Source organism: Cyprinodon variegatus, unplaced genomic scaffold, assembly GCF_000732505.1.
Source record: "Cyprinodon variegatus isolate N-32 unplaced genomic scaffold, C_variegatus-1.0 Scaffold446, whole genome shotgun sequence".
Taxonomy (NCBI): domain Eukaryota; kingdom Metazoa; phylum Chordata; class Actinopteri; order Cyprinodontiformes; family Cyprinodontidae; genus Cyprinodon; species Cyprinodon variegatus.
This window is the reverse complement of record NW_015150899.1, coordinates 10870-25208: the sequence shown is the minus strand read 5'-3', so window position 1 is coordinate 25208 and position 14339 is coordinate 10870. Positions and strand designations below refer to the sequence as shown.

At 36.0% G+C, this 14339-nt stretch overlaps 2 protein-coding genes across 6 annotated transcripts in view; both read left to right on the top strand.

Annotated features, from left to right (window-relative positions):
- Positions 1 to 2303: 2303 nt before the first annotated feature.
- On the top strand, positions 2304 to 9976 carry dtwd2 (DTW domain containing 2). Its single transcript, XM_015389040.1, has 6 exons — positions 2304 to 2571; positions 2829 to 2919; positions 5457 to 5551; positions 5619 to 5817; positions 7686 to 7814; positions 9306 to 9976. Exons 1-6 carry the CDS (start codon positions 2408 to 2410, stop codon positions 9483 to 9485), a joined length of 858 nt encoding a protein of 285 aa, XP_015244526.1. The 5' UTR covers positions 2304 to 2407; the 3' UTR covers positions 9486 to 9976.
- Positions 9977 to 10829: 853 nt separating this feature from the next.
- The window catches only part of LOC107093786, a 13033-nt gene continuing 9523 nt past the window's right edge, over positions 10830 to 14339 (top strand). For all 5 annotated transcript variants that reach the window (XM_015389058.1, XM_015389057.1, XM_015389061.1 and 2 more), the window contains exon 1: positions 10830 to 11038. In XM_015389058.1, the coding sequence (XP_015244544.1) occupies positions 11013 to 11038 (26 nt within the window). In that variant the 5' untranslated portion in view covers positions 10830 to 11012. The remainder of the gene's footprint in view (positions 11039 to 14339) is intronic.

Below are 14339 nucleotides of genomic sequence, written 5' to 3'. Positions count from 1 at the left end.
AGCTAATCAAACTATCATCTCTGCAGACTTCAGTGAACCCAACCCGGACCTGTTCCAGATCCAGTTCATGTTTTTGTGTGTCATTATCTTAAATAAACTCTGTTAAACTTTTACCCAGCCTCCGTTGTGTTCTGCATGTGGGTTTGATTTAAAACCAATCATGACAATGACATATTTGCCTCACCTGCAGCAAATGTTGCAGCAGGGTGGGATCCCGAGTATCCTTTGTGGTCCTCCATTCCCATCGGCCATTACTGGTCAAAGCAGATTGGTCAACTCGGACAGCTACGATGGAAAATTGTGGTTAAAAATCAATATATTTCGCGTTATATGACTAAAAATAATTGAGAACTGGACAACTTCTTCCCTCCAACGGAAAAGGAAAGCACCTATTGCTGTGGCACCCCATTGTGACATAAAATCCAACATTTGCCCCTTTCTTAAAACAAATACATATGGTCAAAGCTATTTAAAATAGGATCTTCCTTTTAGAATGTTTTTTTTTTCATATAGGCTACCTTACTTGGGTTTTTCTCTCAGCGTGATGAAAATGCAGCAAACCAGTGGAACTTCAATTTGGAGGAACGCGTTACCTATGACATTAGGTCGGCGTTACACCTCCTACCAAATTCCATCGAGCCAGCACTTATGCTCTCTATATAAGGCCTGGACGGTCCACTCGCCCCTACCCCCTATGTGGTTTGGGATGGCACTTAATGTGGCGGACCCTCCGCGGGAAGCTCAAACGGAGGGTTAGTGCTCAAGGTTAGTGTTTATTGGTCTGTTTGGGATTGGGCCTATGACTGAATTGTAAGTGCTTGGAAGCTGAAAGCAGAATCCCTTCTCTGTTCATTGATGGCATTTCTCTATTTACAAAGATGGCTTCCTTGACCCCTCTTTCAAACTATATGTTCTCTGTGTCCAAAATCTGGACACTTTGCTCTTTTAAATGTGTGAAGGTTCAAGTGTACAGCTGAATCTTGCAAAGTGCTACATGCTCTCCTATGCTGTGCCATGAATTTATGTAGTTTTTGTTTGGCTTTTCTAATGCAGGAGTCTGTCAACAGTAATAACTCGATGTTTGGCACTTTATTGCAAAAAAAAATCTTGGAACAATTTTGGCTCCCTTGGTTGAAAAAACACCACTCCACCTTAAAAAACCCGACAGACTTGAAAGCCTGATGAAGCCCTAAAAAAGACAGATCACATAGCCTATGCACAACAAAAGGCTCGAACAATCCAAAAGAACATGGCGTTCCTTTTTAATTTGCATCTGACTTTAAATGTATACAGGAGGATGGACCTCCAAGCTGCTTAAACACATCAGTGCTCCAAATAGAGATTGCTCTGCTGTAAGCATGCAGAATTGACAAAGACTCCTGGAAAGTTGTCGAAAAGTCTGAGCAAAAGTCCGGTTGCCTTCACTTCACTGGTCAAAAGGGCACAGAAGTGCTTGTACTTCCTGCGGAGGATAAGGAGAACCCACCTGCCCCCACCTGACCAGCTGTCTCACTGTGTGGTGTGGAGGCTGCAGCGCCTCAGATTGGAAGAAGGTGAGAAGAGTGGTGAGAACAGCAGAGAGGATCATTGGGGCTCCTCTACCTTCTATAAAAAACCTTTCATATACACTCTGTGTATACAAAATTACAATAAATTTTGGCAATGTCTTCCAATTTCTGCCTGTCCGTGGTTTCCATGACCTGGATGACTGAGAATTTACACGGGTATATTTTATTGAAGACAAAAACACAAGAAAAGGGAACGTTTTTGATTTGTTAGCTGAATCATATCAATTAAAAAAACTGGATTTCATAGGGGGAAAAAATTACCCGCATCCAAAGGAACAAATTATTTAAATTTGGTAATGAACCAAATCATGTGCAACTTCACAATTTGGGGCAAAATCTGCTGGCTATGCTTCTAGTTTCTATTCTGTTTTTTTGTTTATTTGTTTGTTTTTGGACATTTTATGTTTTTAAATCTATATGCATGATATTTATTGCACTCCGAATAAATGCAATAAATTATTGTGAAATGTAATTGTTATTCTGCATTGAGTAACTTGCTGGTGATGTTTGTAATTTATCATTTTTAAGAATAATTTTTAAAAATTCTAGTTGATCTATTTCTACAGCGGATATCGGCCCTCTTCTCCATTCAATCGCGTATGGTGCGTTCCTGTAAGTGGGGAGATTTGTTTTAGTTATGAGGAAAACATCTTAAACCTTTGCATTCAGCTACTTGATCCTTCATCTAACCACATTAAATATGTGTTTAAACCCTCGTTTATTTATTTATTTATTTTAATCAATAACAATTACTTGAAAAATATCACATATTATGCAGAGACTTTATTTTCCGAAGTACGTGAACGCAACATTGAGGTTAGCTCGTGGCTAACGCCGCAATGGACAATGGTCCATGTTTGTGCTCTACTGTCACGCTGGAGGAAAACGGACTAACGGTTTGTGACAGTTCTTGCACGGATGATGAATTGGTGGACGCTTTTGGAGACCTGGCTGCCCTCCCGGTTGAAGTTGAGGAAAGAAGACCGACCTGTTTACGCTGCCGGTGAGCTAAATGAATGCTAAGCTAAGCTAGCTAGCCGATGTGTTACAGCACTCCGAACGAGAAGCTAACCTAAAAAAAGAAAGAAAATAAAGTGTGCCTCTTATTCTCGCTCGTGCGTCTGGCATGTTTTAATGAGGGAACAGATTCATATCGTTTCAGAAAGCTGAAGACCAGCTGAAAACAGAGAGATGGGGGCTGTAGACGGGGGAATAACTGGGATATCTCAGCTTCACGTCTTCAACTTTCCTCCCATATAGTCGCCCTCAGAAGGTGTGTCTCTGTCCCTTTCTTCCTCAACAACCACTGGAGGTGTCCACATGTCTGTACGTAGTGCAGCACCCTGCAGAGGTGAGTGGGTTAATCTAACATGGATGCTTTCAATGACTTTAGTAATTTTGTTCACATTCTAAATATAAGTAATTGCATTCTGATGTGTTCATCTTTTGATTCTGTGAGAATGCAAGCGTTGCCAAATGCTTTGCATAAAAATATTTGTAAACCAGGGCTGCAACTATCCTTTATTTTGCAAATTAATCTGTCGATTTATTTTTTGATGAATTCATTAATAATGTGATAGCCATGTGATAGTTTTACGAATTTAAACCAGGTGAAACTAAAACTTTTCCATTGAGGGGTTCTGGATACATCATATTGACAGATTACAACTTTTTTTTTGTCTTTAATCCAAATATATATATAGTTGTTTTATAATTACTGCTCTAAATGGGTCACTCTGTCAGCTTAAGGCATGTTTTACAGTCTCTATACTCCAGTTAACGATTAATCGTTTACTAAATTAGTTGACAATTATTTCAATAATCGATTAATCACGATCAGTTGTTTTCAGCCCTAATGTAAACGTAGGTATTTAGCTCTCCATTTCATCGGTTCATTGCACAGTTAACATTTTGACCTTTTTTATGTCACGTTATATGATGAACCTCAAACTTAAATGAATTGAGTTTAGTTCAATGATGACTAATTCAAAGTACTGCATCATTCTAAGATGCTAACGCTGTAGAGATTAACTACCACTACTAAACACCATCACCAGTGTGAAACCCAGTGATGGCAGCTTTATGCTGAGGGGGATCTATTATTCAGCAGGAAGGGAAAATGAAGGGATGTATGGATGGATCCTGTTAAAGATGCCAAAAGCCCGGTCATTAACTTCTCAACGGGGTATCATCTTTACTCATACAACTAGAGTGTTTATGTTTACATTTAAGCGTCGTCATCATCAGACTTGAGGCCAATTCATACTCAGAAACCAGGTCGTCTGCGTGTGTCGCAGTGATTGCAAATGTACCTCTGCCTCTTCCGCAGACACTCTGCTGCATCTATCCAAAATTGTAGGTGAACACAGACAGGAGGCCTCTGATTGGTCAAATCTACATCAGCTCTACACTGTGCATATTTCCTGTTTGGTACCTTACCAGGTTGTTTTGTTTGTATGACCGCCATTGTGGAAAACGACTCGTGAAGATGAACCAGCTGGAAGAGCGAGGTGCGCGAGAACGCTGGGGCCCTTTTTCCACCTGGATCCCCGCTCTTTTTCGTCCTCATGTCCCTCCATTTTCGGACAAACTTGCCCCTACTTCTTCACCACCTCTGCCGTATCTAGACCCACAGCTAGTTCGCGATTGTCCCTCTTGCGTTTCAAAATTGGGCATAAATCAAAAATATCTGCAACAAGCTCACTGTGACACACTGCTGCGGAAGGATAACCAGCCCTTTAGACTTAAACAAACTTTATAGAATTTTCGATGCATGCAGCTTTCCGACAGTGAATGAGCAGCAGCTTAGCAGTGAAATAAACATTTCCATTTACAAAGTGCAGCAGAATAATCAAAGAATTGTCCCAGGGTTCTCGCGCAACTTGATCTTCTAGCTGGTTCAACTTCACGGGTTCAGTCTTAAGGGTCTTGTTCAGAGACCCAGAGTGGCAGTCTGCGGGAGTGGGACTCGTACTTAGAACCTCAGGATTCCAAGCTCTATGCCCTAACCACTAAGCCGCCCTCCCCTATCTTTAAATAACTCTTGTATCCTGTTTTTTAAATTAAATTGGAGCATCGTTCCAATTAAGACATTCAAAAACTAGTGTAAACATACTATACCTCGAAATACAACTTTGAGCAAATGCCCCTGTCACACTTTGACAATTTAGCCAGTGTATGCCTGATGTCCCAGAATTTTCTAAAACGCTGAACTTTCAATGTACTTTTTCAATTTTGTGAATATACATAGAGTATTCATAATGGATCCAGAACTTATGTCCAACGACAGCCTAACTTGTGCATAACGCACGGCAGTGTAATGCCCATTAAATGTCACAAGCCAATGTCCTGAGGGGGCTTTTGGATAAACTTACACTTATGTCAACCTATGTCTACGATCAGATAAATGACCTGTAACTTATCATCAAGAAATCTGGACGTAGTTGCCATATGTCGACATGTTTCAACATGCTCATAATTTATACAAAACGTACCCCTAACTTATCCAACGTAAGCTAGCGTTTTTGCCAGATTTTTTGTACGTCAGGCTTACGCTGGCTAAATCGTCAAGGTGTGACGCTGGTTAAAGTGCACTCAGGGGGGCCTAATACCTACGCACAACAAATATTTTCGATTTCTATCTGCAAAATAATTTGAATGTATAATTTTTCTTTTACTTCATAATTTTGCGCCATTTAAGTTTGGGGTTGAAATGAGGAAAAACTGTGACAATGAGGCAACATTTTTCTTTAAACCTGATTCTGATAGTGGTTTAAGAGCTTATCAAAGCTACTGTAAGATATATTTAAAAAAAATTTTTTTATGAAACTGGATGTACCAGATGATATCAAACTTATTGGCTTTAATTTTATTGTCTTCTGCTTGCAGGAAAGCAGAGTGCTTCGGACTGTGCCTCTTCTAGCTGCATGTTTGCCACAAGGAAAATGCAACGTTATAGTAGGAAGGAGGTTTAATGAAGAAAAGTAAGTAGGCGTCCGTAAAAATTAGCCCAAAAATCGCTACGTTTGCTCATGTTTTTTCCACCCTCAGGCATCCAGAGCTAACTGCTGTGTGTCGGGATGAACGAACACTCATCCTATACCCTGGACCTAAATCCCAGAATCTGGAGGAATTAGTGCAATGCCAAGAGGTCGCCACCGTGAAACATAACGTGATCATCATAGACGGGACATGGAGCCAGGCCAAAAATATGTTCCTGAAAAACAGCATGTTTCACCTTCCAAAACAGGTGTGTGAAACTGTTTTAATTTACTTTTATTAGGTTCACCAATACTATACATTTATAGTGATCATATCATCATGAAAAATCTCTTATTTATTTTTAGCTTTTATCTATGCAACACTATTTCTTGATCACAATCACACATAGTGGGGTTTTTTTCAAGCTGAATGACCGATGGATTCAATTTTATGTATCAGAGGACGCTGCCCTTATTTACCTTATTAGAGTTACTGTCAAATTAATTCATTTAATGAGACAATGCAGAACCTTTCTACGATTAAAACTGAATGATTCATGTTAGAGATAGAGGTGATGTCACACTTGTGAGAGAGATTGTACCCAACCATTTACCAGCTTTGCAGTCAAGCTGGATTTCACTATTTCTTTAAAACAATCAAACCATAATTAGAGAATTTAAATTGGACATTATTGTAGCACCTTGTGTTCGTAGCTAGCATGCCTTCCTTATTTTCCTACTGTTGTCAGGTTGTCAGGTTGCGTTGGCCTGAGTGACAGCTATTGTGCCTTTTTTGGAGAATACAGTGTTTCTGTGCTTCCTCTGACTTCACTACCTTATTTTTATTTAGAAATAAAATAATATTTTTCCTGCAGCAGCAAAAATCCGTGTATGGTTCATTCTTTGTTTTTTTTTCATTTCAAAACAAAAACGAAAAAACAAAACAAGCATGTGGTTTTTCTGTTTTTCCGTTTTTAAAACCTAAATCGAAAAAATGAAAAATCGAATTAATAGAAAATGAACAGCGTTTGAGTTTTGTTTTGCCATCTAAATGAAAATAAAATACGGTTGTTGTTTTAATATGTAGCGGTACCGGAAATGAAGTAAGTCGCCAAAGAAAAATCATTTACAGTGGATGTAAATGATTTTTAAAACAAGCCATTTCTAAACAAAAGGTAATGGCTGCACTTGAACTGTTTTCTGCATTGATTATCAAACTTTTTGTGAGAGGAAAAACACACTCTGAAATCAGTGATGCTTTGAGCCGCCATGGAGCTCCACATTACTCGGTAATGAGTGTCAGAAGGTTTTGTATGGAACACAACAATGTGTCGGACGCAGACAGATCATTAGCTCTCAATGAAATGCGTTGATTCCCTCTAAATAGCACAAAAGTTTCCATTTTGGTAGTGCTAACTGAAAAAGTTCTTCCTCTTTTGGATAGTAATGGTGGTTGGCAAGAAATTGAAGGCGTACATTACCGCCACCTGCTGATAACTAAAAAAGTTATGTGTTGGTAGTTCAGGTCTTCATTTCTGGTTCTGCCACAAGGTCCGTTGAATTAACAACAAAATAAAAGTTTGTCTTTGGTTTAACCATTGCAGTTAAAAAAATTCCCAAAACGTACACTTTTTTTCATTTTTGCAAATGCCGTTTTTCTAATTTCGTTTTAAAAATGAAAAAAAAAAAAAAAACATGCTTGTTTTATTTTTTCGTTATTGTTTGGAAACGAAAAAACCAAAGAACGAACCATACACGGATTAGCAAAGCATATTGTCAGCAGGGCTTGCTGTTTTTTTTGTTTGTCGTTAACTGTTTGGATGAAGGTGGGATTTTAGTTGATCACCATGCTTTTCAAACCATCAGCTGTTTTCTAGATGTATTTAGTTTACCGTTTAGCTCAACAAAGCATTGTTTCTTTTAAAAACCACAGCATATTCTCTTTCCAATAAGCCTCTCTCTGTACAGACAGGTCAGCGCTCCTAACATCAATCATACATTTGCTTTCCTGGCATTAATATACATTTAGAAACCACTTTATAGAGATAATTGAATTTAATCAAGTAGCATTTATCTTATTCACATCCCAACGGTAAATCTAGAGGAGCTATTGATCCCTTCTGCTTTGATTCATCAGGTCCAGCTGAACAGGACGCTGTCTAGCCAGTATGTGATCCGGACACAGCCTTCCAACATCTGTTTGTCCACGCTGGAGTGTGCTGCTGTGGCTTTGTCCATCCTGGAGCAGAAAGATGAGATCCAAGAGGTGATTTTTTTTTTTTTCTCAAAAAACAAATCCTAGTAATATTTAAAACGTTTGACAATCATGTTGGGTTTTTGGTTTTTCTATCAACCATTGTCTAAGTTTAGAGTAAAGCAGCAACCTGAACGAATAAGAATTTCTCTGTGATATTCAAGAGGCAGTGGTACTTGGATCAGGAGCACATAGTGTTTTTCGATACACGCAGAACCAGAACCAGGCTGTGTGATAAAATACCCACACATTATGAAAATCTTAAGATCCTGGTGGTGTTTGGGGGAAATTATCCTGTTAGTTTCTACCATAGGACGCAAATATTTGGACCTAAATAAAATAAAATTAAAAATAGCAGCACATTTTTGGATCAGTTAGACTCTTGAAAAAAATGTTACTCTAGGTTTTATTATTATTATTTTTTTTTTTTAGATAAGTGTATTTTCCCTTAATTTACTACTTTGTTAGACAAATCACCAAATAAGAAAGAAAAACAATAATAAATTATCGTCTTATTTTAAGGGCAACAATACTCATTTAAAGGACGCTTCACCTTATTTACCTGCTCTAGTTAAGGGCATTTACACTGATTTTTAGGAAAGTTATTATTATTTTTAGATCACTATTTGCAGGAAAAAAAGAAAAAGCATACCTAAGTCTGTAGACGTGTTTCAATCAAATGTATATTTCATCAACCTAAATATCATTTTCTACCAACATACTAGGTGTTAAGTATAGGTGGATGCAGTCTTATAAATACTATATTTGTTTTATTGCATTGCACTGTGTATAACTGAGCATGTGACAAATAAAATGTCCGTTTATCCATCTCAAACATATTCTTTTATTATTATTACTTAATGCCAGGTAGAAATGGAGAGTATGATGGCATATTTAAGTTCTGATCTATTTTCGTGTAGTTCAGCATGGTTTACTAACGGCTATGGCAATGCTAGCATGAGCAGCTAACTTCCTTCGATCTATTTAAGCTGCTTGGGTTGCTGCTTCTTTTTGAAATGTTACCAGTTGTCGTCAATGGAGTTGTCAGAACTCCCTTATCTCTATGGCTCTGGGTCATTTTAGAGTCCTTCAGTGGAGGGAAACATGTCAAGTAGCATTTTGTTTTTTAAACATTCTCAAACTTTGCATCAAATTTAAATAGAAACACTCATTTGACCACAAAACATTTCCTCAAAAGGCATTTTGGGTTTTCCATGTACATAGCTGTATACTTCCGTCAAACTTTTTAATATTTTGAAGTGGGTGAAGTGTTTTATTTTATTTTATTTTTTTATTTTTTTTTTATTGTCACCATCCTTTTCAGCCTGAGCAGCGTCTTTTATTCCGTGGTGGACTTAAGCTTTCTGTGCTTCGTGTGTTTTGTTTTTTGTCTTTTTTGCTATTTCCTAATTTTAAAAAAAATGTTTTATTGTTTACATGTATAGGTTGTCATGATCCTATTAAGGTTTTTTTCATTTTTTCATCTATGTTTCATCCTGACAGATACTGCTGAGGCCTCTGAAAGCCCTGTGCTCCTTCCAGCTACAGCATGGCGCTCAGATTCATCACAGCAAAGAGCATCTCCTTAGGAACGGCATGTACGACAAACCCATGCCAAAAAACAAACGCAAGATTAAAAGAATGGAGAAACTCATGACTGACCACAGCATCTGTCCAAGATGAGACCTAGAGAAGGATCTTAGAATATCTTTGCACACTTTTTTTCAACAACTTTTGGACTGAATCATCTTGATACAAATGTGCAAATAACTGGACTTTTTTTTTTTCATTGTTTGTTTAGCTTTTTATGCTTGTTTTATGTTGAGAATTTTAATTTATATACTGAGTTTTAAATCAGAGACTGAAGTTTTACTTGAAGTGTTTTACAACAAATGAGATTTGTTAGTTTTTTTTGCTTTATCCAGGAGTTGTTTACCCAAAAATACGGTAAACAAAGGGATAATGTTGTGTATAGTGGTAGCCTCTCCTATATAAGGGCTAGGATTATTCAATGTTTTTCACAAAACAAAGTCTTAAAGAAAGAACAGCATTTAAGTACAAGTACCAAAGCTGTATAAATGTTCATCTTTTTAGTGTTCAATTTACTAACGACATGTAAATAGATCACTTGTAAATAAAACCTGTTTGACCTTTAAAACGACTCAATTTTTTATACCTGTTTGTTGAAATTAATCTAAACAAATCAGCAGAATGAAAAATATGAGATGGGCAAATACTTTGTATTGTGTGGTTTATTGATTCAGTTTCTTCAGTTAAATAAAAGCACAGTTTGCAAATCAAGCATAAATATCCACGTGTAAGATACATCCATTTCTAATATTTTTTTAATGTAGGAGAAATATTAAACTGCAGAAGAATAAGAAAAAAAGCTTTTATGACATTTAGTATTTTATATGTATGAGAAATTAGTTTGGGTGATAAGATGGAAGAAAAAAAAAACAGTTATAACAGAATAAACAAAAAGACTGAAAATTGCCCTTTATCCTGTAAGAGAAACATCTTAATGTTAAATATTAAAAGAATTGTGACGTATTTGAAAGACATAAGGTGTTAAAATATTTAATTTTTGTTTTCTTTTAATATAAAACTGACAGTAAGTAAAATATGCTTTAGACTTATTTAATATACTTTGAGACTTTACATAAAAACGACTACTAATAGCAAACACGTGGTTATACAATTTTGAAAAGGTAACTCAAATTAAAGAACTTGCACAAATTTTTATACAACATATAGTATGCAGTACTTTTAGATTTGTTATATATATATATATATATATATATATATAACATCTAAAAGTACTGCATACTATATGTTGTATATATATGTGTGTGTGAGTTAAAAATAATAAAGATAAAAATTTCATACATAAGAATATTACAAATAATGAGGCAGTATGTAAATATACATGTATAACTCGCATTATATAAAATATATTTAATGTTTATTTTGTAATTTCCTTCCAAGTCGCCTCTGGCTGAACTGTTGCGCATGCGCGTTTCGAATCGGCCCCCGGTAGCTCCGCCATCTTTGTCGGCAGCCCATTGTTCACTCTGAAGCTAACAACGGTGTCAAAACCTTCTGCATCTTCTATTAAATTACCGTGACTGTGTCACCAATAGCTGACTGTGATCGTCGTGGATTTGCTCACAAGGTCGCGACTTGTTTTCGGCCACTAAGTGAGACAGAATGGACGACGAACAGCCAAAAACCTTGTAAGTGTAAATGACTGCGTTGCTCTTAGCTAGCCGCTCGCTCTCGCCACAAAACATTAAGCGGTACATGCATATTTATACGTCTCTTTATATCTGTTTATAAGCTGTAATTTGTTTTTAAGCTAGAATGAGCAAGCTAACATATTGGATCACATGAAACGTATTATTTTAAAGTGTTTACCATTGGGATAATCGAAAGCTTAATGCTAGCCAGATAACAAGCTAGCTACTTCCAGAAAAATCTCAAATATATACATTTTGGAGCTTCCCACTTTAAGTGGAATTAAAGCGCTTTTTTGTGTGCTTTAAACGCACTTGGATAAATAGGAAAATATTTGTTTTGAGCTAAGGTTCATGTAACCGATCTGTTAAGCGTTTCACCCCCGAACAACGATTCATGGGTGATGTTGGTCATTGTGCAGGCCAATTGTTTTATAACCCAGTTTTTATTTTAGTTTGCATTGTTTTTCACGTCAATAATATGGACTTAGGCTTAATGCGTTGAGTTTTTTTTAGAATTGTTGGTAATGGTTTTCAAAAAATGACATGTTTTAATTGTTAAATAGACATCCTTATGATCTTAGAGTGAACAGTTTGCCTTAAGTAATGAGATTACAGCAAAAATTACCAGAGGTTATTAGCGACTAGAGATACCACAGGAGTAGTTTTGAAGTTTGAAGTTTTAAAATTGGGAAGAGGATTAGGAACACTGAAAAATAAAAAAAAAAGTTGACAGATTTTTAAATTTTATTTCGGTTTAATATGTGGAAAAAAAGTCAGAATTCTGACTGTAATCTCAGAGTTCTGATTTTAATCTCAGAATTCTGACTTTAATGTCAGAATTTTGGATCTTAATGTAGATGGGCATCATGAAGGAAGAGATGTGGGAGTACTCAGCTTCACTGACAAAGATGTGAGTTTTTTGGGAGGGCTAGTAACACATTTGTGGAAAATGATGCCATTAGGCAACTTTTTACATGTCTGAGGGGTCCTCAGTGATGCTATTTCATTAATGGAAGAGCAGAAGGTGATTAAAACAAAAGAGCTAATCTCTTAAACAGGCATGGCTACGGCTTGATGCTAACATGTTTTTTAGCTGTCAGAATTCTGAAATTAAAGTTGGAATTCTGACTTTTTTTGTCATGCTGAAATCAAATTTGAAAATCAGTTAACTTTTTTTTTTCCCCAGTGGCCCAAATCCTCTTTCGTACTTACAGAAACTGGTTTATCCTTGAAAAATTAGTATTTAGAGTAAAAATGTGTCCTCCAATGTGCAGTTTTAGGACTTTGCTTTTTCATTTATGTTTTATGTAGATATTTTAAAGTCTATCTTTAATTGCAAATGAAACATTTTTTTTAGGCCTGTACTTGTAATCTCCAATTACATGTAGATTAATTTGGTTTCTACAGGATGTAAAGTGATAAAAAAAACATGTCTTTATGTAACTGGTGTTCTGAAAAATCCATTTTTAAATTTAAACAGATAAGTTTGTGTTGCTCTTAGTGCTGTGGCATGCAGTTACAGCAATACAGTTACCTAAGTAAAGACCACAAATAAGTAATGAGTGTCAATTTAATTATAATCACAATAGTACCACAATATATAGTGATAAGATTTTAAGCCCATATCAACCAGCTTTGTAGTAATATTTCATTTTGAGATCAAATAAAGAAAAACATTAGTAGTTCTTCAGAAAGAAACTTGATTAGATATTATGCTGCTGAAGATTCTCAGTCTTCCAGGTCATACTCATTCTAAAAAAATTGAAATTAAAAACAATACACTATTTTAATTCCCTATGTGTATTAAAATGTGTATGTGCATGTGTGTGTGTGTGTATGTATGTGTATATATATATATATATATATATATATTAAAAATATATTCAAGAAATATACATACCTCCATTACTTTGTTTTTAGTGAAGACAAGATCATCAGTGCTAGGTTCTCTGTTAAATAAAGTATGACTGTTTAATAAAGTAACCCTTATCCATGGATTACTTTTCTTGGGGTAAAAATGTGACTCAGAAATGTGATTTGTTTTTAAGTTTAATTTTCCAAATACATTTTTTTTCTTAAAATTGCAATAAAAATGTATTCTTCATAATGAAAATATATTTTCAAATTAATTTGGTGCATTTTTTTTTTAATGTAAATCTATTTAGGAATTGAATCTACATTTACTTGTTCAATTGTGTGTGTTTGTAACTGGCATGAATATTTATTGATATTTATATCGTGATGATCTGAAAGCTCGCTCAAAGGCAAGATTGAATGTAAATATTTCAGAAATGTTGCTATAATTCCAATATTTCTTTTTATCTTCATCTTTATCTTTACACTTCTGTAACTTCCGGAGGTTTATGCCTCTTAATAAATGTATCTTTTAGAATAGCGCCCAACATACTTATTAAAGACTGTTCTAACAAATTGTTACAGGGAAAACAAATACCTGAGAGCACTTTTTGTGTTTTGAGAAAATTCCATTCTAAAGTTTTTTATGTTTGAAAAGAAGGTTTGATTTATTATTTATTAAGAATTTTCTGGCTGAATGGCCTGTTGAGTGTTAGGATCTTGCTGCCAACAGATTCCTCCATAATGCTATGGGAATAAGTGGGTCAAGCCTGTCTGTTTAATGTGCAGATGCTTGTTTCATTGTGGCAAAGTTCATGGAAAGCAGTTCAAATGTTATGTGCGAAGAAAAATTGAAAGCGAATATAGATAATTTTCATTATATAGTTAATGAGTAAATATCGATTAGCATCTGTAACCTTAAATTTTAGTTTCTGTTGATATTTCTTTTAGCATACAGATGCACAACACATTATGCAAATTATAAGTTGGCTGAAACATTTCAACATTTTACCCACCCCTCACTTTTTTGTTTTAAGTCCTTGTTTTTAACATGGATAGTAGGGATGGGACGATTTATGAAAACCGTCCGAACCGTTCGGTTCGGCTGTCTCGGTTCGATTCGCGTGTGTTTCGTTCGGTTCATGCGCTGCTCCTTTTTCTCATAGGCAAAGCGTTTACACTCCAGAGCAGAAGGTGGCGGTACTGCGACTAAAGCCAACCACCAGTAGTAAACAAGAAGAAGAAGAAGCGAAGCAGCGTAGCCGGGTGTAGCAGAAAAAAAAATCAGTTGTTGTGGAGAATTGTGTCGGAATGGCGAGTGGGAAAGAACAGTTGAAAGTTGGAAGACCTGCAGCACTTTATAGGTCTGCTGTATGGGACCGCTTTGCATTTAGAGTGACCTATGATGACGGCGGAAAGAAAGTTGTGGATAAAAGTGCAACAG

Coding starts and splice junctions, on each gene's coding strand:
- dtwd2 (XM_015389040.1), top strand. CDS start 2,408: ATGGACAATGGTCCATGTTTGTGCTCTACTGTCACGCTGGAGGAAAAC. Junction 2,572..2,828: donor CCGACCTGTTTACGCTGCCG/GTGAGCTAAATG, acceptor CCTCCCATATAG/TCGCCCTCAGAAGGTGTGTC. Junction 2,920..5,456: donor TAGTGCAGCACCCTGCAGAG/GTGAGTGGGTTA, acceptor TTCTGCTTGCAG/GAAAGCAGAGTGCTTCGGAC.